Raw genomic sequence first — 24,984 nt, 5'->3', positions numbered from 1 at the left:
ACGGCGGCGACGGGGAGGGGACGGCCGCGGGTGGCGCGCGCGGTCCCGGCTGCCACCCCGAGGGTGCTCTCAGCCCGGCGCCGTGTGCGGGGAGGGGGCGGGTAGCTCCGGGCCCTGCGCGAATTCCTCCTTGGTTGTTTACGGCCTGGGTGGGCGAGCGCGCGTGTGTCTGTGAGTGTGTCTCGGAGACAGCGCGCGCCAGAGCTCTGCCTTTTAGCTTGGTTCTCTTCGTTGTCCCCGCCCTCCCTCCCTCCCTCTGGCTCTTCAGTGCGGTGCAGACTCCTGACCCGGGCATGACTTGCAGACCTGTGGGCCCCTTACTCGACCGCAAGCCTCCACTTGACCCGCTGTCTCGCTCTCACTCTGACCCAAGTCCTTTCCCCGCTTCTTGGAATCACCCCTCTCCTTGTGCTGATTCGCAAACTAGGACATATCACCAAACTTGCACCTGAGCCAAACTGAAGTCCTGCCTTCGGGTCCAATTTGCAGGTCTTGGCATGCTGTTATCAGCCCCAAGCCCGCATCCGCAGCATTGCTGCCTTGGTATAGCAGCTTTTACACAGTTGTTCAGATGTTTTGTTTTCACTCATTAGCTGATACCTTGGGAAATGATTGTCAAGCAGGAACATCTGTGTGGCTTAGTCGGTTCAGCGTCTGCCTTTGTATCAGGTTACTAGGGTCCTGGGATCGAGTCCTGCGTGGGCTCAGGTCATGATCTCAGGGTCCTGGAATCAAGTCCCACATGGGGCTCTTTGCTCAGCCAGGAGCCTGCTTCTCTCTCTGTCTGCCACTCCCCCCGCTTGTGTGCAGGCTCGCGCGCTCTCTCTCTGACAAATGAATAAATCTTTTACAAAAATGATTGTCAAGCAAACTGAAAACAAAAATCCCATGCGGAAAACTCAAACATTTAGAATAGAGATAAAGATGAAAAACATTCGATGAACTGAGAGCAAATAAATTTTATGATTTAAGCAATTTGGATTTAGCATGGGTGTACTTTTAATTCTGGTACAGCTTTTGGACAAATGGGAACCTAGACATGTGGCTGAAGTATGGGCTCATAGACAAGGAGCAATTCAGATGTTTTTAGTTCTCTGGGAACAGGATCATTCTTACTCTCTGTGAGCAATCTGACTCTGGGGCATTTAGCGTGCAGAGATGTTTCCACACGTATAGTATTCTGGCAGGAGTGTAAATTGGTTCAAGTACTCTGGAAAACTCTTTGGAGGTCTGTGCTCAAGGGGAGCACACATACACCATATGAACCAGTGATTCCAGTCCTGGCTATATACCCAACATAAACGCATACGTATATGTCGACCAAAAGACATGTACGAGAAAATTCATGGTATAATAGCAAAATATTCCAAATGCTCATCTTAATCAAACAATTAAATGTATTGTGGTGTATTCAAACAATGGAATCAATAAATGCTAGCTATGAAAATGAGCAATCAGCTGCTCAATAGGGCAAAGTGGGTAGGTCTGCAAACACAACACTGAGTGAGAGAAGCCTAACAGAAAGAGGACATGCTATGATAACCTAGAGTATGTTTTTTAGAAAACAGGACAGGGTTATCTTTGGAGCAGAGGTAGAGTTCAGGGCCTGGGGGAAGGTCTTGGAGAATTCTTGGTAAAATTCTATTTCTTGATCAAGGTGTTCTTACATACGTGTGTTCATTCTGCCGAGAGCTCATCGTGCTGTGCGTTTATGAATTGGGTACCTTTCGATGTACGTATAATAGTTGAAGTATGGCACTGATGTACAACATGCATCAGAAGATTTACCACAGAAATGTTATGATGATTACAAATAACTGAACCAATTCCACAGTCTGCTAATGGGTTGCAGCCGCTGCTGGGACATTCCTGCAGGAAATGGTCCACATCAGGGAGCATGGAGTACATTAAGGATGAGCAGGTGTTTTGAGAAAAAAGTCTCTGGCTAAAGAAAAATTATGATGACATATGGCTGTTTTCCAGTTGCATTTGGATGCCTTTAGAGATGGCTGAGTCCCAGGTAGAAAGCCTAAAGGGGGCTGCCTTGTACCTCCTCCCAGCCTACCCCCATCTTGAGCAATTAGAAGAAAAAATCCCTCCCTGGCCTGTGCAAGCCATGACTTTGAATAAGGAAGTCTACCAGTCCTGAACCTTACTCTTAAATGAATGGTAAAAGACAAGTTGAAAGGAATAGAACATATGTTCAATGACTTCTGTGAGTTCTTTGCTGGAAAAGACTTTGACTTATTTATTTTATTTCTATTTTATTCATATTTATTAATATTTTATCTAAAAAATAGGTTCTCAATAGTTATTGAAGCAAAGAAGGAAGGAAAGAGAGAATGCCTGAGTGAGTGAATGAATGAGTGAATGAACACATGAATGAATAAAACTGGTCTGGTTAGAACAGACTTAGGAAAAAATAATAAAATAACGTGCTAATAATGATCAATCATTGAGCAGTGATTCAGGTGTTTAAATCCCACTTCAAACACTTACTCCCTGTGTGACATGAGTTTCCCCAGCTGTTAAAGAAGTTAGCGCATGCAAAGTGCACGGCAGTGTCTGGTACCCACCGCTGGATGGTATGCTAGCTCTTGCTTATTTATTATACAAGCAATACTCTTGGCGCTTCACATACGTTACGTCATTTCATCCTGAAAATGCCCTTTGTGAGTGTGATATTAATGCCCATGCTTTCCAGTTGTGTTAACAAGATCAGGCAGGTTAAGAAATTTACCCGAAACTAAACATTCCTGGCTGAACTAGGATTCAAACCTTAAAATGTTTGGCTTCAGAAGCCTACATGGCTCCCCTCTGTGCTTTACCTGATACTCGATTGGAAATGTAAACTGACTCGGTTTCTGTTTCTTCGTATACAAGTGATCAAGCAAAAAAAGAAAAAAGAGTATTTCTTCATTGAATCATATCATGGTGGTATTTCAAAATGCTTTTGGATAAGAAGATTGTAAGCACTTGGATTCTATCCACCAGTGCATAATTGGAAATCATTACACATAGGCTTGCTATTTTGCTAAATTTGCTTTCAGTTTCCTTTCTAAGGAAAATGAAAGTCATCTTTGTTTCCATTCAGAACATAACACTACTAGAAAAACAATAGCTAACCCTAACTGAACACCCACAGTCTTCCAGACACCGTCCCAATTTATGTGATTCACATGCATTAGCACTTTCAGTCTTCACGAAAAAGTCCCAGGAGACAGCTGGATTTACAGACGAGGCAATGGAGACCCAGAGAAATAACATAAGTTACCAAAGTCGCATAGTAAGTCATGAGCTGGGTTCATGGCTCCAGAAGCTTCCCCACTAAGACTGTTGCAACTTCCACAGGTNGAAATAACATAAGTTACCAAAGTCGCATAGTAAGTCATGAGCTGGGTTCATGGCTCCAGAAGCTTCCCCACTAAGACTGTTGCAACTTCCACAGGTCTCAAGAAGACTTTAGACTACCTGCTCAAACACAACTCTGATTAAAGACAACTAAAGAAAAAAAACATTCAGCACAAAATTTGACAGTGCTTTCTAAGAAACTATAAAAATAAGGAAGAAGCCACTGTAACTCTTGACAATTAAGAACCATCTAAGAAGTTGTGGTCCATATATACAATGGAATATTAGGACGGCACTGGAGGAGATAATGCTAAGCGAAATAAGTCAAGCAGAGAAAGACAATTATCATATGATTTCTCTCATCTATGGAACATAAGAACTAGGAAAATCGGTAGGGGAAGAAAGGGATAAAGAAAGGGGGAGTAATCAGAAGGGGGAATGAAGCATGAGAGACTATGGACTCTGAGAAACAAACTGAGGGCCTCAGAGGGGAGGGGGTGGGGGAATGGAATAGACTGGTGATGGGTAGTAAGGAGGGCACGTATTGCATGGTGCACTGGGTGTTATATGCAACTAATGAATCATCGAACTTTACATCGGAAACCAGGATGTACTGTATGGTGACTAACATAATAAAAAAAATTATTAAAAAAAGAACCATCTTAGAAAAGCATCTGATTTTCCAATGGTCTTTTATTATTTTTTTTATTAAAGATTTTATTTATTAGAAAGAGCAAGAGAGAGCCTGAGCTGGGGGAGAGGCAGAAGGAGAAGGTGAGGCAGACTCCCTGACGAGCAAGGAGCCCGATGTGAGGCTTGATCCAGGACCCTGGGATCATGACCTGAGCTGAAGGCAGATGCTTAACCAACTGAGCCACCCAGGCGCCCTTTCCTTCGGTCTTTAAAAATAAAATAGAAATGGAGCAACTCTTGATCTCGGGGTCATGAGTTCGAGCCTTATGCTAGGTGTAGAGATTATTAAAAAATAATCTATAAATAAATAGATATGCAGGAAAACATAAATATCTATGTTTCAACACTATGAAAATACATAAGATGAATACCTAAAGACAGATTGAGGATAAATGTTATTATGTGCCTGTGCATTCTGACTGTGATCTGAAAGGGGCCCCGAGGCGAGCGGGTTCTGTCCTCAGCCAGCACAGGCCAGTCATACGTTGCATTCTTTGACTTTCATACAAACTGTCAGTGCGGGCCCACCTCGGGAAGGATGCTAGGGCAGAGCCTCCGCGCAGTGTCATGCATGAGTAATGCCTCTGAAGAGGTGACCGTATCTCTCCAGGCTGTGGCTCTCTGCTAGATGGAGATGTGGAGGGAGAGCAAGATCTTCATCTGTATCCGATTAGAAGGCTTCTGTTGACCCAGAAGACAGGTGAAAGGTGAGGCAGAGAGAGGCAGATGCCAGCCCTGAGCCGTCAGTCTTGGCCCTGTTCCAACTTTCATTTTCATGAAGAAGAAAATCGAAACTCGAGCTCAGCTGAGAGTTAGTCAGAGGTGTGTCCGTCCTGCCTGTGTGATAGGCTGTCCCCAGCACATATAAACCGAATCCCCAGGTTCAGTGCAGCCTCAGGGCACCTGGCCACCATGTGGATGCTCATGCCCATTGCCTTTGCTGGAAAGCTGCTGAGCGCTTTCAGGAAGCCACTGAGCTCTCTATGGAGCAGCGTGGTCCCCTGGTTCTTCTGGCTCAGGTCAGCACTCTGGCTGGCAAGGGGCAAGGGCACCCAGCCGCCACTGCAGCGGGGCCCGGGAGACCTGCAGCAGAGCGGACGGGAGGAGGGGGGTGCGGACCAGCCCACCACCCCCACCAGCGTCAACTACCACTTCACCCGCCAGTGTAACTACAAGTGTGGTTTCTGCTTCCACACGGCCAAGACGTCCTTTGTGCTGCCCCTGGCTGAGGCCAAGCGAGGGCTACGGCTGCTGCAGGAAGCTGGTGAGTCCCCAGTCCCGGGAGGGAATCAGGGCGCAGCTGCCATCTGGGGGCAGCCACAGGTGGGAGAGCTCCCGCAGGTTTGGGGATGCTCCCCATCCCATCTCGTGAGGGAGTATTAGGGTGAATTTGGAGTGGATGCCTAGGCCTTTGGAACCGGGGTTGGCTGGCGCAGACAGTAAGGGATGCAAACCCATCCCTCCTAGAGCTCCAGGCGAGCAGAAGTCTGTGCGCCTGCCAGGCTCCCCGAGCTCCCAGCATGTGCCAGGAGGCGGGTTGGGAAGTTGTGCCACTTTCTGAGTTTGTCCAAAGCACTGATAGATTGGGGCTTTCCAGAAGTAATTAATGAGGAAAGTTGAAAACAAAGACAAAAACTTCGACTTAAGAGCTACAGTGTTTGAAGGGCACCTGGGTGGCTCGGTCACTTAAGCGTCTGACTCTTGGTTTCAGCTCAGGTCATGATCTCAGGGTTGTGAGATCGAGCCCCACATCAGGCTCCACACCCGGGGGCGGGGGTCTGCTTGAGATTCTCTCTCTCCCTCTTGCTCTGTCCCTGCCCTCTCCTGCCTCTCTAAATCTTAAAAAAAAAAAAAAAAAACTACAATATTTGAGTCTTTTACTTTGAATCATGTATGTGCTACTAACGTGAAAATTTAAAGAAGTTACTATTAGTTACTACTAAATAGAAGAAACTATTTACAATACAAACATGGCAATAACTTTGCTCTCGAGATTTGTTTGCTGAACTTCCATCACATTAGTACAGCAAAGGCATCTCACAGAGTGCTCAGCCTGGCTAATCCGAAGGCCACATCTTCCACTCCAGACCTGTTCTTCCTTCTCACCTTGTCTTCCTGTCTTCCCTCCAGCCCCAGCTAAGCTAGTAACTTAGCAACCTTGCCAACTCTTTCTCAATTTGCTTAACTTTTTTTATGGAAGTAGAACATACGTGCACAAAGTTGCACACATCCTGAGGGGTAGCCGGACGAATTTCACAAAGTAACCACACCCACATAAACGGCACCGAGATCCTGGAAGAGAACATGACAGCATCCAGAAGCATCTCCCTTCCAGCCACTGCCCTGCCCCTGCCAGGGTAACCATGAGTTTGTCTTCTAACAGACAATAGTTTTTGCCTGATTTTGTACTTTATATAACGAAATTATACCATTTGCGCTGCATTGGATCTGACTTATTTTGTTCTCCATTACGTTTGCTCAATCATCCACAGCTGTTCATCCAAGTACAGCCCCACCTCACTGTTCCCAGTGGGCCCTAGCTCAGGGTCTCCCCATTTCTCACCTGGATTGCTGCAATTTGTATAATTGTCTCTGCTGTCCCCACTGGGACATCAAGTTCCTCCACCGCAATGCCTCCAGTGCCCTGTGCTGCAGACACAACGTGTTACGCCCATTCTCCCCCAACACCGGCATAAATCAAGCCTGTGATCATGCTGTCCTCTCTTTCGGAATGCCCTCTCTCCTCCATTTGTGATCCCTTAGTGCCTGTTACAAAGGTGTATTGTAACACTTTTTTTTTTAGATTTTATTTATTTATTTATTTATTTGAGAGACCGAGAAAGCATGAGCAGGGGGAAGGGCGGAGAGAGAAGCAGGCTTCCCACAGAGCAGGGAGCCCAACATGGGGCTGGATCCCAGGACCCTGGGTTCATGACCTGAGCCAAAGGCAGACGCTCAACTGACTGAGCCACCCAGGCGCCCTTATTATAGCACTTTTTAAATTATACCATTATGTTTTGTTTTGTTGTTTTGTTTTTAATATCTGGGCCCCCAAAGAGTGTGAGTTCCAAGGTAGAATTTTAGCATTCTACATGTCTTTGTGCCTAGCAGGATATCTAGAACATGAAAGGGGGTTGATAAACGTTTTTGGAGAGATGCATTAATAGATGAACGAATGAATAAAGAGAGGTCTGGTGTCGTGGAAAGACCTTAGACTCTGGACTCACAAGGCCAGGGTTAGGGTTCTTGCCCTAACACTTGTAAGACTTGTCAAGGCATTTAACTTTTCTGAATAGCAGTTTAACAATCTTTAAAATGTAGATAATCAAGATAACGCCTATACTGGGGACCTGGGTGGCTCAGTGGGTTAAGCGTGTGCCTTCAGCTCAGGTCATGATCCCAGGGTCCTGAGATCGAGTCCCGCATCTGGCTCCCTGCTCAGCGGGGATTCTGCTGCTCCCCTTGTTTGTGCCGTGCTCTCTCTCTCTCTCATTCTAGCTCTATTTCAAATAAATAAATGAAATATTAAAAAATATAATAATAACGCCTATACCAACCTCAAAAAATTGCGATCTGGCACAAATAAGTGAATACTCGGGTGTTTTTAAATAGAGTATAAACTATTATGGTTATGATTAATACTTTTATATAATGATTTCTCAGTTTTAAGTAAATAAAGTCAAAGTTAATTAAAAATGATCAAGGTATAACATAGGTCATATGCCCCATAAGTGAGATTTCTGGCTAATAAAGGAAAATCTATTTTGGTGATGATTAAAAATATAAAGCTAAATGTAAATTATATTTAAAATGTACTACTCGGGCGGAAGATGCTTCTACAGTATATTATTTATTTCTCTCGCTTTTACAGAGAAGACTGAATAGGATTTAGCCACTGTGAGCATCAGTTATTGATCTGTGCTGTAATATGATCGCTCCTTGTATGTTAACATCATTGTGAAGTAATTGTTGCTTGTCTAAGATCTTAACTACGCACCTAGATCTCGTTCCTTCAGCTTTCTGTTCCTTTCATCCCCTCTACATCTTCCCCTCAAACTCATCAAGGGCCGCTGGCCAATACACCGTCTCACCCTCTCCAGTTTATCTGACCCGATTTCACCACACCTGCGGGAATAATGATGTTTCCAATGAACGATGACCACCGTCACGCAGGCAGGCTCCCAGCACGTTGGATTTCAATAGTGAGATGATGGAGTTGATCACTGTCCAGTCATAGACACATCTGAGAGAGGAAAACGGTGTTGTAAAGAATAGCAGATGTCATTTGGTCTGCCATAAAGCAGGGCTGTTCTGGGCGCGCTGGCATGAAGGGCAACCCCACTGACAAACATGGAAGGCTGTGGAGCTTGGGTATCCATCCTAGCTCCATTTTTTTTCCTAGTCTTATGGTCTCAAATAAATCATTGAACCTTCCTGAGCTTCAATTCCTGCAACTAAAAACCAGGATAATAACTCCCACCTTGCTGAATGAGTTTAAGGATAAGTGCTTGCCTGAACCCTGTTACCTTGGGTGAGGTATGGAGAGGCCAGAAGCAGATCAAGAGAGAAAAATTGGGAAGAGTTGTGTAATTGTCACTCACAGTTCCTGCGGCAGGGTACCGCTCACCTCACAGGAAGTCCTGGGTGGAAGCTGGAAGGGACTGATGTAACCCCATCGTTGTGGTTTTCACAGGATGGAACTGATAGGGAGATAAAGCCAGCTTCGCATGGGCTGGTTTGAACAATCTCAGCAAGCTCTGGGCACAGGGGCTGTCCCGGTTGTCCGAGACCCGGCCCTGGGACACAGAGGGCAGAGGACAGTGGCCCAGGGAGAGAGGGTCTCGTCGATCAGGTGCTTGCGGTGTTGAGTTCCTTGGTCGCTCAAGCAGAGGACCTGACCAGCCTTCAGCCAGGACCTCGCCGCTGTGTCAGGACAGCATTTTAAAAGCTGTGCTACAGTGAATTTGCACAAATTAAATTTCCAAACACAGGATTCGTTTTTAGTAGGTACAAAGTTTGTTGGACAGACATTAACAAATAACGTTCTCAGGGAATTTCATGACGTAATGTGCTGCTATTTGGCCCTTAATAAGTTCCCCCAGCCCTCTCTGCTCGTCTGGCTGGTGCTTCTAATTACTGTGCTCTATGACCAAACCTGTTTGCTGCTCTTACTCGTCTCATGCGTCCTCCTCTGGTCTCACACGTGCTTCCATTTCTGCGGTATGTCACCCCGGGTCCTTTCCTCACCATGCTCGGAAACGCAGTGGCTTCTGTCTCATCTGAGCGTGCTGTCGGGGCCTGTGCCCTCAGCGCCCTCAAAGTCCAGTGGAGCAGGTGTTTTGAACCTCACTAGTGGAGCCAGGTGCTTACTGATTACGGGTTCATTCTGGAAATGACCCACTCTGATGCGGCCACTAGCACAGAGCATCGAATAAAGACTCAGCCAACTGAGTTGAACTGAACTGAATTAAAAATGAACTCCACGATGATAATATCACCGTACACATTCTAAATGTCAAGATCGTCTGCACCTTCTAGTTAATGTCCCCATTCCCTCCAATCTTTCCTTCGCTCCACTAAAATTCCGGTAGCATCACTGAAAGCAGGGGAACAAAGCCACAAATCAACACATGGTTGTTGGAACTGATTGATGGCATGTGGACATCTTCAGCATGTGGCTGCAGGACAGTGGCTGCCTGAGGTTCACCAGACTGCCCCGTGGAATGCAGAGCATTTCAGAGACAGAACCATCCAATCATGCAGAAGTACAGCATTGATCAAAAAGGAGGGGGTAAGGCAGGAGTGAGACTACAGGTCGAAGGCAGATTCACTGCTGCCTCCACCACGAGAAGAGCCCCTCCCCAAGTCCTGTGGATGACAGAAGGCATATTTTCAGAAGGATCTGGACCACCGAGGCTGTGCTCAGCCACTCCAGGTGGAGCAGGGAGAAGAAATGCACCATACTGGAGACCGGAGAGTAAGAGTCGGCCTGCTGGGTGCAGAGCCCATGTTCCGGGGCACAGGCAGCCAGGGGATATGGCCTAGCAAGAAATGAAGAGTCTTGTCCAGCAGAACAGAATGGCCCAGAGGAAAGACCAAAGCTCCCAGCATGTGGGGCATAATCCATTTCTCTGTCGCTGTGTAGGGATTTCCTCCTCAATCATGGAAATTCCCTTCCACTCTTTATGCATCACTCAAATAAGAAAGGACAAATAGAAACACTGAAATAAAAGGTGGGTGCCAAAACAAATAAGCAAAGAGAATATAGAAAACCTTCAAAACATCTGTAACTGATAATCCCAGAGAGATGAGAGAAAATTTACATGTAAGGAATAGCAATGTGTTGTTAAGAAAATAGGATGTGGGAGAGTCTGGGGAATGGAAACTGGGATTTCTAAAATTAGTATTTTAATAGAAAGACTAAAAGATAAGGTCTTGGGAAAATGAGACACAGGAGACAGAGCAGGAAGGTCTGGTGTTTACAAGCCCGATAGCCAGCAGACCAGCAGTGGGACCTCCAGAGAGACAAGCACATTGGAGAAGAGGTAGGAGCTCTCAAACAAATAGTAGGAGAAACTTCCCGTCCCAGAAGGAGCTGTATTTTTCAACCAAGGACCTTTACATGAACAATGAATAGAGACAGATTCCGCTAAGGCACATAACCTTGGATTTGGGGACACTGGAAAGAAAGCTTCTGGAAGGGAAAAAGCCAGGCACTTAAAAGGGGTTATAAATCCCAGTGTAATCAGGCTTCTGAACGATAATATTAAAACCTAGAAGACAGTAAATGACGCCCTTAAAACTCCGAGTGCAAAGTGACTTCACCCAGAATACTATACCTGGTCAAAGTAATGATCACAGATGCATTTGGAAACATGTTAAGTTCTCATCTTGATTCATATTTTGCATTTTTCCAGGAAACTGCTAAAGGCTTTTCCAAAACGAGGGAGTTCACAAACAGAGGAAAGGGCAGGAATTCCAGGCCAAGAGGCTTCCAGCATGTGGGAGAGGGAGGGGCTCCCCCAGTGCTGCGCTGTCTCTGTCTGAGAGTCCCCAAGCTGGAGCATTCTGGGGGGGGGGGCGGAGGGGGTTTTCTGCATATCTCTCTGTTGTCTCATCCATCCGTGTAAGCAATTCCCTACATTAAAGTGCATCTATTTTATTTTTAAATTTTTTTAAGATTTTATTTATTTATTAGAGAGAGAGCAGGAGCAGGGAGGTGGGGTAGAGAGAGAAGCAGGCTCCCTGCTGAGCAGGGAGCCCAATACTTGATCCCAGGACCCTGAGATCATGACCTGAGCCAAAGGTAGAGACTTAACCGACAGAGCCACGCAGGTGCCCTAAAGTGCGTCTATTTTAAAGCAGGGGAGAAGGTGAGGCCCAGGGTTCTGTATATGGTTATCCACCCCCTGCCCCCGCCACCGCCGAATGCCGTGGGGAGCATGGGGGAGCCGGAGCCAGGGTTGGGGGGAGGGTGGAGGCTGGGGATAATGGGCAGCTTTCTCTTCGTTTTTTGTTACTTTGAGAAAACATTACTTTTGTCATTACAATAATAAGGGGTGTTTGTGCAGTGGAGAAAAAAACAGAAGGAAAGATTCATGTTCTGCCTCTCCCAGGGATGGAGAAGATAAACTTTTCAGGAGGAGAGCCGTTTATTCACGACCGGGGCGAGTACCTGGGCAAGCTGGTGCGGTTCTGTAAAGAGGAGCTGCGGCTGCCCAGCGTGAGTATCGTGAGCAACGGGAGCCTCATCCGCGAGCGCTGGTTCCAGAACTACGGTGAGCTTCCTGGCATCATGCTGCTGTCGCCGCTGCCGCCGTGATTGTTGGTTCCGGACATCCTGAGCCTTAGGCCAGGCTCGCGGGGGCGGGGGGCAGGAAAAGGGGGCCAGGAAAAGACACCTAACTGGAATCCCTTTGCAAGCCATGCACGCATTAGGACGCTTTCATTCTGTGGGGCTCTCTACTTAGAGCCCTATACTTGTTCACGAACAGGTGTGGCAAGACAGGTAACAGAAAATGTTAGTAAGTGCAACTATGTTATGCATCCCAGTTCAGCAGGTGCTGAGGCCTATGGCTTTAGCTTAGCTGCTAGCAGGGACACTGACACAGTTCCGCAACCCCCACCTTGCTGCTTGCTACTAATGTTTAATATTTAAATATTAAAGGAGCTATCACTTTATTAGTCTCATAAATGAAGCAATTGGACTAAAACAGCCTTTCCCACCTTTGGCCACATATTTGGCTGCTGAAGAAAGTTAAATAAAATATCTGGGTGAGGACTGAATCCCAGACTAATTATATCAGAACCTCGCGGTGTGTCACAGGCCAACTTGGGGGGCCCCAAGGGATTCTGCTCTGCGGCCAGGATGGCGAACCATAAATCCTCAGACCGCGGAGCTCCTTTTTAGCTGAGCTTCCATGGATGTGATATCCCTAGAGCAGTGCCCGGAACTTAGGGAGCCGTGGGAAATCTTAGCTGTTATTACTCTTGTCATTTTAGGAGACAGTGGTAACTCTTAGAGCGCTGTTTTCTGTTCTCACGTTGTGTGAGCTATTGGAGCCTTGACGTCACTGCAGGAGGGCTTGCGTTTACGTGCATTTACTCTCTGTTGAGGCTGCTCACAGGAAGTCTCTGACCACATACCCTTCCCAGGATGGTGATGAGATGGGCATGGGGAGGGGAGACTGGATGAGGGCAGGGCAGCCCATCTGACGAAGGTGAACCAGGAAGACAAAGTCAAAAGTCTCTGGGAAAGGTAAATCGGGCAAGACCAAAAGATGTGTGAGAACCAAAACGTCTGCGAAGGGAGTCACTTCGTGAAACAGGGTCAGAAGCTTCCATGTAAACTCTGGGAACCAGATTCAGGGAGGCAAGAGAGGGTTAGGGAACGGTGTGAGCAGGGGACAATCGGTCGGCTTGTTGGCGATGTCCCCGAGCCATGCTCGCCCTCCAACACTGGCTCTCTGTGCATGCCCAGTGTGGTACTAAGAGTGGGTTCCGCGGGGTCACTGCCTCCAGGGTCGGAAGCTCACACGTGGGCGTGGGAGAGGCCGTGTGAATGAGTGAACTTGGAGGTGCAGAAGAAAAACCCGCTTCAGTCACAGAGAGCCAATAAGCAAGTGTGCGGCCATGAAGAAAGGGAAGCACCACACCCTGTTCGTGGTGGACAGACAGACAGCTAGTGAGTTATGAGCTTCCAATGACGTTTATCCTCTGCGGGAGTGTAGGGTTAGAGTTGCCGTATTCAGAAATCTACATTCTATGTTAAATCTCCCAATTAAATATTTGCAAATACTTTGAAATATTATTAGGTGTCATGAGGGAAAAACAACAGCAATGTTTATGTATAACTGCATGGTCAGTAAGCCTCCGACTTTCCACCTCCAGTTTAAAGGACCGGGGTAAGTCAGTGTGCTTGCGTGGACCAAGAGAGCCTTTGTGGAGCAACCACTGTTTCTCTAAGTTTGGCAGTTTTCTAGGAGTGCTCACAAGACTCAGTAGCCAGTTAGACTCATGGCTAAGGTTCATCAGAGCAAAGGAGACGGCACAGAAACAGCAGGGAACAGGCGTCACTGCGGTCCACAGAGGTCAGACGCAGGCTTCTGAGTCCTTCCCTTCCAGGACGTGCTTTCTCTCTCGCAGTGAACTATAAGGATATGTCTGGAATGTTTTTGCCTAGGAATGCTCATGTGAGCCTTAGGGTCTGAGGCTTTTATGCAGGGCTGGTCACTTAGGCACACACTGCTGGGCGCCCGTCCATGGAAACTGAAACTCAGGACTCCCAACAACAAAACCAAGTACATCACAAATCTTGTTCAACAATCCCAACAGCTCGTGACAAGCTGATTTAACATGCCCCATTGCTCCAGACATAGACACATCATCAATGGGAGACATGTAGAACATTCTGGTGGTCACACACACAGGAATTCGCCAAAACCCCATCATAGTTCCATGCTCCTCTAGAGACTTGCAAGGACTCAGCGAACAGATCTGCTGTGCTAACTCTCTCTTCACAAGGGCTCTTACAGGACAATCTGAGAGCAGGAGGAAAGGATATCATGGTCACAGAGCAGAAGCTGGAGAGGGGGCAGAATCAAGCCATTGACAGATTCTCAGCTGACTTGGAAACCGACTGAGGCTTTAATATAAGCAATAGGTCTCTATTTTAGTTTGGAACTTTGTTTTTGGTTGGGTTAGAGACCACTCACTCAGTTAGTTCCTCTTCTCAAAATGATAAGCCATCAGGAATTTATTTGAGATCAGTTTTTAGAACATCTTGAGTTGTTTTAGGTGGTGGTCGGTTGCTTACTCTGGCTTCAGTTTGTGCTAGATGCATTGAGCCTATAACATAACTAGAAGACAAGTGCTTGCCCTTGGAGAAACTAGAGACTAGTTAGTATGATTAATTAATTATTAATCTGATTAATAGATTGCAACTCACGGTTCAGAGTTCCGGACAATCGATCACATCAGTCTTTCTCCAATTTGTACTGAGAAGTAGTGGGGTGCACATGAGGATAAGAGCAGATTTGCCCCCACATTGAACTTAAAATATCTCTCTGATTAAGACAGCAGGTAATAGTTGCTTAAAGGTCTTGGACCCCCAAGCTTCTATCATTAGAGAGTAGTTTTAAGAATCAATTTTGCGGTCAATTCTGCAAGGTCACAGTAGCGAGGGAAACCCAAACTTGGTCCACTTGGAGGATGTGGCCAGCGAATAGAGGGGGCGGTACACCATGTCTGTGCTTAAGAGGTAGGTAGATCAGCTGAGGAAATGAAAAGGGTGCAGAGGAGAAATTAATGGTACAGAACCCGGTGGAAGAGAGACCAAAACAAAGATAATCATCACCGACATCTTCTGTGCTCCAGTCTCAAAGCAAAGCTCTAAATATGTGGCCGTGCGGGGAGGGGCTTTCACACTCTGCTCCTCCCTCAAACCACTTTATCTTGGTGCCACAGCACCCAACCCCTTGTATCTGACACACCACAGCCACAGCGTCTCTACAAACGTGTAGTTGTTGAATTCAATATAGAACAGATGTTCAGAAGAAGCCAAAGAACTTGGCAAAAATATTAAGGTTCTTCTGCAGAGCCATGTTCTGTATGTGATAAGCAGAAGGACTACCAAACCTGTGACTGCCCGTGGGTCCCAACTACTCATTGCCCCAGAAGTGACATATTAATGAAGGACCTCATTTAAATATACCAATAAACGCTCACACACACACAAGTGCCATTTTACGATGGTCAAATGGGAGTATCTCCATCACCTCATGATGTGTGTATTTTTTTCCAAGATTATTTTAAAAAGTCCCAAGTATAATTCCCATTTCTGTGAGTGTTGCAGGCACGAGAAAAAGTCTTCTTTTAGCATTAAAACTTAGATACAAGCAAGATGGGTTTTATCATAAAGAGATATAAATGGCCTAAAAGCTTTGGTCCTTGAATGGAAAAGCTTAAAGGTGCTCACTTTCCCTCAGGTGAATATCTGGACATCCTTGCCATCTCCTGTGACAGCTTTGATGAGCAAGTCAATGTCCTCATCGGCCGAGGTCAAGGAAAGAAGAACCATGTGGAAAATCTTCAGAAACTCAGGGCGTGGTGTCGAGAATATAGAGTGGCCTTCAAGATAAATTCTGTCATTAATCGATTCAATGTGGACGAGGATATGAGGGAACAGATTAAAGCCCTGAACCCTGTCCGCTGGAAAGTAAGTACCGTGTCCCTTTTGCTGACTGTAATTCAGAAAAAGTTTGGGAGAGACTTGTGACACTGAAACCCAAAATGTGCAGGTGAGAGAGGACTCTGGATTGGCCAAGCCAGCTGAGAAACCGGGTCCTTGGCCCTTCTTCCAGCTCTCTTAAACTGTAAACTACTTACACTCCCTTTGCCTCAGTCTCTCCTTCTAGAAACTAGAACTGGTTCCCTTCTGGAGTATTGGGAGGATAAAGGTCAAAAGATGTAGTCAGGTGGCACCTGCCTGGCTCAGTCAGCAGAGCGTGAGATTCTTGATCTTGGGTTGTGAGTTTGAGTCCCACGTTGGGTGTGGAGATTACTTAAAAATAAAATCTTAAAAAAAGAAAAAAAGATACAGTCAGCGCTTGGAGGTGGTTCTGAAGAATATGCCCACAGAAAACCTAACCTGTACGTATTTATCAAATATAATAAGACTGGATTTCTTCTTAAAACTCTTGGCTTATTCATAAATGGACATATGTTCTTCATAAATTCTGTTAATACATTTTTCATTGAATTATTAGAAGATATTGGACAACACTATCCCCAGGCTGTGGCAAAGTTTATTAACGATCCGTGCTTTAGGACCGACTCCTCTATCAGCTACTGAAAAGACTCAAGTTCAGTCTCGAGGTATATTTATGGCACCCATGATGTGCAGACGCTTGGAAGTAACAGTAAATTATTCCTACCCCTGGCTGTTCTTCAGAATCAACTCCGGGAACTGTTTAAAAAGCAGTTTCCTGGACCTGTACCCCCTACCCAGAAGGAACGGGAGGGAAGCTAAAAAAGAAGAATGGGGGGAAGAACAGGAGCTGCGGTCCAGGAAGGGGACGGACAAGGGCCAGAGGCTAGGCTCCAGGTTCTTAGACTTTCCTTCTAGAACCATCTGCCTGTCACTCTCCTTTTCCCTGATCCCCCATCTCTGCTCCACTTCTGCGGTTACTGTCTTCCTCATTATCCTGTTTTCAGCTTCTCTCTATATGTATATACGTTTTTCCCTCCTGGCTTTGGTTTGCGAGGGCCTCCTTGTAGCTTCTTTATGTCAGAGCTTTCTTCTCCAGTCCCATCACTCCCACTGTGGCTCCCACTTGTGGATTCACTTCAGAACTGCCTGGTCAAAATCCTGGGTTTTCGGGGGGGGGGGCAGGTGAGCTACTGCCTGTTTGGAAAGCAGTTTTCGCCTCAGATCACAGGTGTCTGCAGGCTGCAAACCGATGAAGATCAATGCCCCCAGGTCAGGTGCCTGGCCCCCCAGGCTGCCTCCTCCCTGGGAGGCCCTGGCCTCGCCGGCCGTCAACAGTCCACCAGTACTGAACCTGCGTGGCCGGAAGGGCCCTTGTGGTATCAATGGAGGGCTTTCCTGTCACCCAGAGGCTTGCTCTAGTGACAACAGAGCTGGCCCCCTCAGCCTTGCCCAACTAATCCCGCCACCCTCTCCCCATCTTGCTTCTCAAGCTCCATTTGAGCTGGTGGATTCTGGAACCAAAGCCCATGTGTGTCTTCACCCATGTGATATTCAAGACAGCTTGGGCTTCCAACCTGGGGGGACACCTTCTCTGACGCCCCTGCCAGACCTCTCTCCTCACCCTGTGCCTGGACTGGGCTTGGGTGCTGTGGGGACAACGATGAGGGGTGTCCCCTCCCTAGAAACTCACAGCCTACTGAGCAAGACAACCATGAAAGCAAATAGTAAAACTACCTTGTGACCAGGGTCTGTGGGGACCAGGGAGCACAGAGGAAGGCGGTGGGAACAGAGTGAGCAAAGAAGGCAATGGTTAGGGAATTTTACGATTAATTCTAAGCAGAAGAAAATGTTAATTAAACACTACGTATAATCCCCATCCCCCATGAAAACCCCACAGACCCGGGCCCGGTGCTGGCTCTGTGTTTGATCAGCTGCCGTCTCGTACCACCTGGAGCGGGTCCCTGGGACAGTTTTTCCCTCTTAGATGATGGTATTTCTTACGGCGGAATAATGCATTCACACACACGTGCACACACACACACACATACACACACACACACATTTATTTAAAAGAATGTTGAAAGACGATTCATGGCTTTGGAAACTGTCCTTGTGTATTAGCTGAAAAATAAACCACAGAGTCAAGAGGCCTTAATAAGAATACGTTGAAGTCAGCAGAAACAACATTTTGAAAATACTTGTTTCTTGGTTTGGGCATCACAACTGATTTGTTTATTTTCTTGTTGCTGTGTACAGTCCCTACTGCCTGCAATGAACAGCTGTCACTTGGTGGTCTGAAAAATGAGATTATCAGACTAGATCAAACATACACTAGAGCAGTTTTATATTTTCGGACAGTTGGTACTTCCTGACTTGGAGGGCCCCGGGGCAATGTCTTTCTAGACTGTTCCTGAGTCAGAGGAGTCTTCTTTGCTTAGAAGAGATGACCTGGGTCTGGGGGAATGAGGTTCAGGGTAAAAATGGGGGAAGGCTCTTTGCAAAGCAAACACCGTCCTTCTTTCCAGGTCTTCCAGTGCCTCCTGATTGAGGGGGAGAATTCTGGAGACGACGCTCTGCGGGAAGCACAACAATTCGTCATCAGCGATGAAGAATTTGAAGGGTTCTTAGACCTCCACAGAGAGGTGTCCTGTTTGGTGCCCGAGTCTAACCAGAAGGTTGTACGAAGCAAACACTGCTTGGCTCATCATCACACCTTGAAACTGATTCCAAACACGAGCTCTAGCCCAGAGGGGTCCACACACTGATCCTTGAGAGGGTTCAGCAAGCGGGACGGGAGGGGTGCAGTCACCTCCCAGTGGTGTGGCCTCTGAAAGAGCTTCAGCTGCCCTTCCCCCTCCCCATCTTTGGACCCTGTGTCCCGTACTGTTCCCACAATGGGAGCTGTTCCAAGGACACAGCCTTGAGCAGGGATAGCTTCCTATAGGAGGATAGGTACACCTTCCAGATACCTACAGAAGGTATAACTAGTTACAGGTGATGAAGGTCACATTAAAATCTTCAGGGAAGCTCCCAGGGAATAGCATTAAAGCTTTACACATTGAAAAAGGGGGAAATTTAGGGTAGGGTGGGGACAGCCATTGGGAATATGGAATAAAGAACAGGGCTCTCCCACAGCTTGAGAAAATAGGGAAATTAGCCTGGGGATTTCATTGTCAGAGACACTGCCAGAGTGCCATTTGTCTCTTCCAGCATGGGGCAGAGAGCCCAGCCTGCTGGTATCTGCTGGAATCTGAAGGGACACAGACAGATGCCCCTGGAGATGTATGTCAGGTGGGGCTGGGGGCACCGTTAGGTGGGCCGCCTTGTAAGAGACATACCCAAAGCCACTCAAGGCATGTAAGAAGTGTAGACTCCTGAAGTCAGAAAGCTGTGAGACAGACCGTTGAGCGTGCGTACTGAAAAATGCACTTGAAACTAAATTTGTATTTAATTTCTCTTTTGCAGATGAAAGATTCCTACTTGATTCTGGATGAGTATGTAAGTATTTGTAGTGGATTATAAAATTTGGAAACTTTTAAATAAAAAGAATTTTAAAAATTAAGCCGCAATGCCAGAGTTGAGCTATAATGAGCATAACCGGTCTGAATTTCTCTTCTGGGCCAGCATTTCATGTTTTTATTGTCACTGATTAGCATTCATACTTTAGAGCCCTTCCTGCCCTGGGTTGGTTCCAAGCCAAGCACATGGGCAGGACTTCGCTTGAACCCAAATACGGTCCCCGTATTTGTACCAACCCCAGGCAGTGGATTCATGGGTGTCACCTTGAGTCTGACATTGCAAAAGCAGAGACCTCTGTTGTGCTGCTCGGGCTGGGAGTTCCCGGGCAGTGGGGACCCAGGGTACTTTGGAGGAAGGTCCTATCACACTTCACATGACCTTTAATACCTCCGATCCTGCCAGCTTGTCCCTGACTGATAAGTCTTAGCTTTGGTGAGAAGCCGTCGCAGCTCCCCTCCCAAAGCCACTGATAGTATTGCTACCCCTCTGCCTTACAAAGAAAAAAGAAAATCTACCCCTTCTCAAATTTGAAAAACAAATCACTTTTTTCTTTCCTTTGTCTTTTTTCTGGGAGGAGGGGGCTAGATTCATAAACCTTGGCCAGTAGTTCTAATACAGGATGAACAAGTTCATTCAAAGACCTGCTTCTAAGAAATGAGCTCCAGGGCGCCTGGGTGGCTTGGTCGGTTAAGCACCTGCCTTTGGCTCAGGTCATGATCCCAGGGTCCTGGGATTGGACCCATGGCGGCTCCCTGAACCACAGGGGTCTGCTTCTCCCTCTGAGTGCATGCACTCTCTCTCTCTCAAATAAATAAATACAATCAGAAAGAGAAAGAAAGAAAGAAAGAAAGAAAGAAAGAAAGAAAGAAAGAAAGAAAGAAAGAAGAAAGAAAGGAAAGAAAGAAAAGAAGAAAGAAAGAAAAGAAAGAAGGAAGGAAGGAAGAAAAAAAGAAAGACAGGAAGAAAGAAAGAAAGAAAGAAAGAAAGAAGAAAGAAAGAAAGAAAGAGAAAGAAAGAGGAAGGGAAGAAAGGAAGGAAGGAGCTCCAACAAGAACAATGGCTTTAATGTGTTTGGCTTGGTGTTTTGAGAAATACTTTTTTTTACTTTTGGTATTTTACTGTTTTCAAATTAATCAGTGATGCTTTACAACTACTTGGATGTTTCCCAGTAGGAGTGTCCGTTGTAGAGTGTAAGGGGACAGGTGAGGGCACTAACGTTCAGCGTGTGGGCCCAACGTAGAGAAGAAAAGACAAACTATTTTTTTTATCTTTGTCTTTTTAATTTTTTTATTTTTAGAGAGAGAGAGCATGCAAGGAGGGGGATTGAGGGGGAGGGGCAGAGGAAGAGGGAGAGAGAGAATTTTAAGCGGGTCTTAATCTCATGACCCTGAGATCATGACCTGAACCAAAATCTAGAGTTGGATGCTTAATTGACTGAGCCCCCCCCCCCAGCACGCCAGTTTTTGTTTTTGGAGACTCATGATTGGTGGGGGATTTTGACCAAGGCTCCCCAACAGACTCTGGTCTCCACACAGTTGCCACAAACACAGTAGAACCAGAATTTGCTTTTACTCCTTCAAGAACATTCTGATGCAACAAGTATTGCTGCAAGATGCTTGGTGACACGGTCGGTCGGGAGAAGTGTGAAGACCCCATTGCTAAGGTGTTTAATTTAGGATGAAAACTGGGACCCTTGACAGGGCATATATGACTCTTCTTGGCCTGGTTGCCTGCCTGCCTTTGTACTTCCTTTCTGAGGCCTCTCTTTCCCTTTCTCGAAAGAAGTTATTAATTTTATGCCTGTATATTTATGCACAAGCTGCTTTCACCCCAGCAACATCATCTACCTGACCGTCCTGTGTCATGCGTCTGTGCCTTTACAACGCTGTTCTCTCCAGCTTACCATTTCTGAACGTTACCCCTCCCCCACGGAGGGACACGCACCTGCTGTGCACATAACTCAGTTTATCTTGCACTTAATTGATCCAACGTGCTTCTGTTGCTTAAAGCGAGCTACTTGAACAGAGAAAGGGCCTTCAAGGAGGTCAGCATCCTTGGTATGGTATCTGGCCCACAGCCTTCAATAAATATTTGTTGAAGTAACTGCACTATCAAAAAATCACTCTGGATTAATCCCCAAAATTGAGTTTCATGGAGTAAATTATACAAAAATATCCCCATTCTGTCTCGAATTTCCTAGATGCGCTTCCTGAATTGCCAGAATGGGCGGAAGGACCCTTCCAAGTCGATCCTGGATGTTGGAGTAGAAGCCGCTATAAAATTCAGTGGATTTGATGAAAAGATGTTTCTGAAGCGAGGAGGGAAATATGTATGGAGCAAGGCAGATCTGAAGCTGGACTGGTAGAGCTGAAAATGGAGCCTTCAACCCACCTGTGGGGACTCTTGCTCAGGCTCAAGGTGTGGCAGCTTCCTTCAGCGGCGCGTCCCGTTGGCGTTTTGCAATGGCCCAGATCTGATTTTCTGTTCCACAAGCTATCCGATTATCTGTGGTAACTGAACGCACAAATCACTTGGGTAATTGAAATCCACAGATAATGCAAAACCATTAACTTTAGTTAATTTGCTTATTTAGGATTTAATTTTTTTGAGCAGTGTTTTCTGACTCCTGTGTTCCCCCATTTTGATGTTATTTTTCCAGTCCTTTTATTTGATAGAGTTGGGGTTTTTTTCTGCTAAATATTGAGATGCCAATTTCCACACCTAGAGCAATTACAAAATCTCTCCCCTAATTACTCGGCTTGCTCCAGTGCTCTTCCCTGTCTGTCTTTCTACCACTGAAGTCTTGGACTCTTGACCCAGGAGTCTGGAAATAGTCAGCAGGTGTCTCCAAGAGTAGGAAATGATCATCTCATCAGTTTTCAGTAAGTACCTAGAAGGAGATCATTCGTCTGCCCGTGCTCTGCACGACCCCTGGCCCTTGCTGACTATTCCATGAACATAGGCTGCTTTCCTTTCTCTTCCAAGTGTCTCAGCAAAATGAACAAACCCTTTACATTTCATGACAGAGTTGACACAGGGTCCGTGTTTGGGTTGCTCTATGAGCCTGTTACTCCCACCACCTGAGTCTGCCTAGCAACAACACCTGAGTTCATTTGAACAGACAGTTGTCCCCGCATCTCTGAGAAGTGACACCTTATGGCTCAGATGGTTAAGCCTTGGGCTCAGGTCGTGCTCTCCAGTTTCTGGGATGGAGCCCTGCATCTGGCTCCCTCCTCAGCAGGGAGTTTGCTTCTCCCCCTGCCTGTGTTCTCTCTGTCTCTCTGTCTCTCTCTGTCTCTCTCTCTCAAGTGAATTAAAAAAAAAATCTTAAAAAAAAAAGAAACGACACCTTACACCTTACAGATCAGCCAGATAAGTTAGGAAAAAGCACTGGGCTGGTATGTGGGAAAGTGTGTGGAAGCGTCTAGAATGTACCTGGATTTTGCGTAAATGAAGCCATCGCACAATATAATGTATCTCAACTAACTCTGAATCACTTGCAATAAGGATATAATCTGGGTCAATAGGAGAAGATCCTGTGCCTTCCTTTTCTAGCTTCTTTGGGAAAATATCACCTAAACTGGGTGTCAGGGAACAAAGTCCCCTCCTTGTGGAAATATCACATGCAGTTTGTTTATGTAATTTAGACAGTATCTCATTGCGTGGAGAACAATAATTTCCTATCATTGTTTCAGAAAAGCAAAATCATGGAAAATTTTTTTGCCCAAGCATAAAAAAAATTTTAATCCAGCTGCCATGCCAGTGTTGGTCACCAGGTGGCATTAAATGTTGCTTGAGTCCATTAAGCAGCCACACAGAAATTCCATTTAATCCAGTTTCCAGACTTAGTGGTTTTGAAAGTTTGGTTTTTGTAATTTTTTTTTCCTCAGGAAAGATATTTCTGCTTCAGATTTTAAGTCACTATAATTCAACTAAAATATTTTTGTGTCCCATCTCAAACAGGGTAACATAAATGGGTAAAATAAATATATATGCAAAATTTAAAAATCAATTAATTAATTTAAAAAACAGGGTGGGTCGTCATGCATCTTCCATTTTATTTTGTCTTATATTTTAAGAGAAAAAATGAATTAGAAAACTTTTTTCCTGTGTGCGTTTTGACCATAGTTAAGCTAGGATGACTTTAATATAATCAGTATAAACATAAAAGGTTTGTTTTTTTTTAATGTAACGTGAGCACACTTTGCTGATCTCCACATTATTCACCAAGAGCAAGTTCAGCAAAGAAAGATCGTGGATGTGGAGGCACTGACGACGTTGTCCAGGGCGCAATCATAATTATTTGGCACAACATCTAGATGGGAAGCCCACATCCTCTGAGTTGGAATGAATTTCTCTCAAATTCACTCAAATTCAAAATGCCAGGAATTGTATAACTCTTTCCCCAAAGGGAATTCTAAAGCATAACAAAACAAAACAACTGCACCTGAAAAATATGCATTTTAAATATTTTTCCAACTGCGCTCCCTGCCCTGTCAGGATTTGCAATGTTTAAAATATCTAAATGTTTCTCTTTCTTAAGGGGAAGAAATAAGGACATATAGCATTAGAGTAAAATTCAAATTTGGATTACATAACATTTTGCTTTAGTTTTTCAGTTTTAAATAGGAATTTTCATTTTTGTGAGACATTCTTTTTTATTGAAAAGACAATCTGAGGGCACTCATCACGGTGCACACTGAGCAGTGGACGGAGTGGTGGGTCACTCAGTTGTACACCTGAAACTAAGACAACACTTTTTGTTACCTGGAATTAAAAAAAATAATAATGAATGAAAAAGAAAGGAAAATATCAAATGGTAATTTATCTGAGGTGTCTCAATATAAGTGTTAAGGGCAAAGGTTTTGCGGTGCTTTGAAGTATTGCTAATGTTTACATTGTGAATAGAATAGAATAGAATATGAATAGAATTTTGCCTTAAGAAACCTAGGAAGATCAGACATTAGTAATAGCATATTGGTTTAAAAAGCATGCATCATCCCTGTCATTTAGTGATAAAGGACATGAAAGTTGCCTATTTTAAGTTTGAAGATGGCTGAGATCACCCAGTTGAGTCATCTGGAATGTGGTCCTGCTCCATCTCCAGGCCTTTGGAGTCTAGTTGTAGGGTTGGTAGGGAGAGCCATGATGCTAAAAGCAGCAAACAAATTCTCAGTGAGGCTCGATCAGGCAATAATTCATCTTGTTGGCTGTCCTCTTGTTCAAAGACTGTTAAATCAGCTCTTATTAGGGGGAGCCTGACCATGCTGTAAGATTTTAAGGCTTTGTCTTGAGTGTATATAGGTTTCAATTTGGGGGGAAAATATATTTTCTTGAGTATCAGTCTGATGTATTGTAAGATGTTGTAATATATTAAAATATATTTTGTACAGTGCCTTCTCTCTCAGTGGGTTAATGTAATGAAGCCTCTCCTTGGTGTGTATTTAAAGTAATTGCGTGTTTTTACAAACTGCCATTGCTAAAGGCAAGTACAATTTAAAAATCAACAAGGTTAATCAATAATTAATAAGCACATTTAGGCAACCCAATCGGCAACAAGATAGAGTGGAGATGAGTCACTGGGGAAAACGCCTTTTGTATTGTAAAATGAAAGCCAGCACTTCGGGGAGCAGGTGTCCCAAACCCGATCGTGGCAGGGATAGCACCGGCCTCCACACCAGTGCTCCTAGCTCCGTGCTCTGAGTGTGAAC

The 24,984-nt window shown here is 45.4% G+C and overlaps 1 protein-coding gene across 1 annotated transcript; it reads left to right on the top strand.

The window, feature by feature from the left end:
* The first annotated feature begins 4,865 nt into the window (after window positions 1-4,865).
* Window positions 4,866-24,668, top strand: RSAD2 (radical S-adenosyl methionine domain containing 2). Its single transcript, XM_002921192.4, has 6 exons — window positions 4,866-5,308; window positions 11,661-11,822; window positions 15,531-15,760; window positions 18,280-18,429; window positions 19,220-19,252; window positions 21,474-24,668. Exons 1-6 carry the CDS (start codon window positions 4,957-4,959, stop codon window positions 21,636-21,638), a joined length of 1,092 nt encoding a protein of 363 aa, XP_002921238.1. The 5' UTR covers window positions 4,866-4,956; the 3' UTR covers window positions 21,639-24,668.
* Window positions 24,669-24,984: the final 316 nt, after the last annotated feature.

Source organism: Ailuropoda melanoleuca, chromosome 4 (assembly GCF_002007445.2).
Source record: "Ailuropoda melanoleuca isolate Jingjing chromosome 4, ASM200744v2, whole genome shotgun sequence".
Classification (NCBI taxonomy): Eukaryota; Metazoa; Chordata; class Mammalia; order Carnivora; family Ursidae; genus Ailuropoda; species Ailuropoda melanoleuca.
The sequence above is the reverse complement of the archived record's forward strand: the minus strand, read 5'-3'. Positions and strand labels throughout refer to the sequence as shown.

Coding starts and splice junctions, on each gene's coding strand:
- RSAD2 (XM_002921192.4), top strand. CDS start 4,957: ATGTGGATGCTCATGCCCATTGCCTTTGCTGGAAAGCTGCTGAGCGCT. Junction 5,309..11,660: donor ACGGCTGCTGCAGGAAGCTG/GTGAGTCCCCAG, acceptor TGCCTCTCCCAG/GGATGGAGAAGATAAACTTT. Junction 11,823..15,530: donor GCGCTGGTTCCAGAACTACG/GTGAGCTTCCTG, acceptor ACTTTCCCTCAG/GTGAATATCTGGACATCCTT.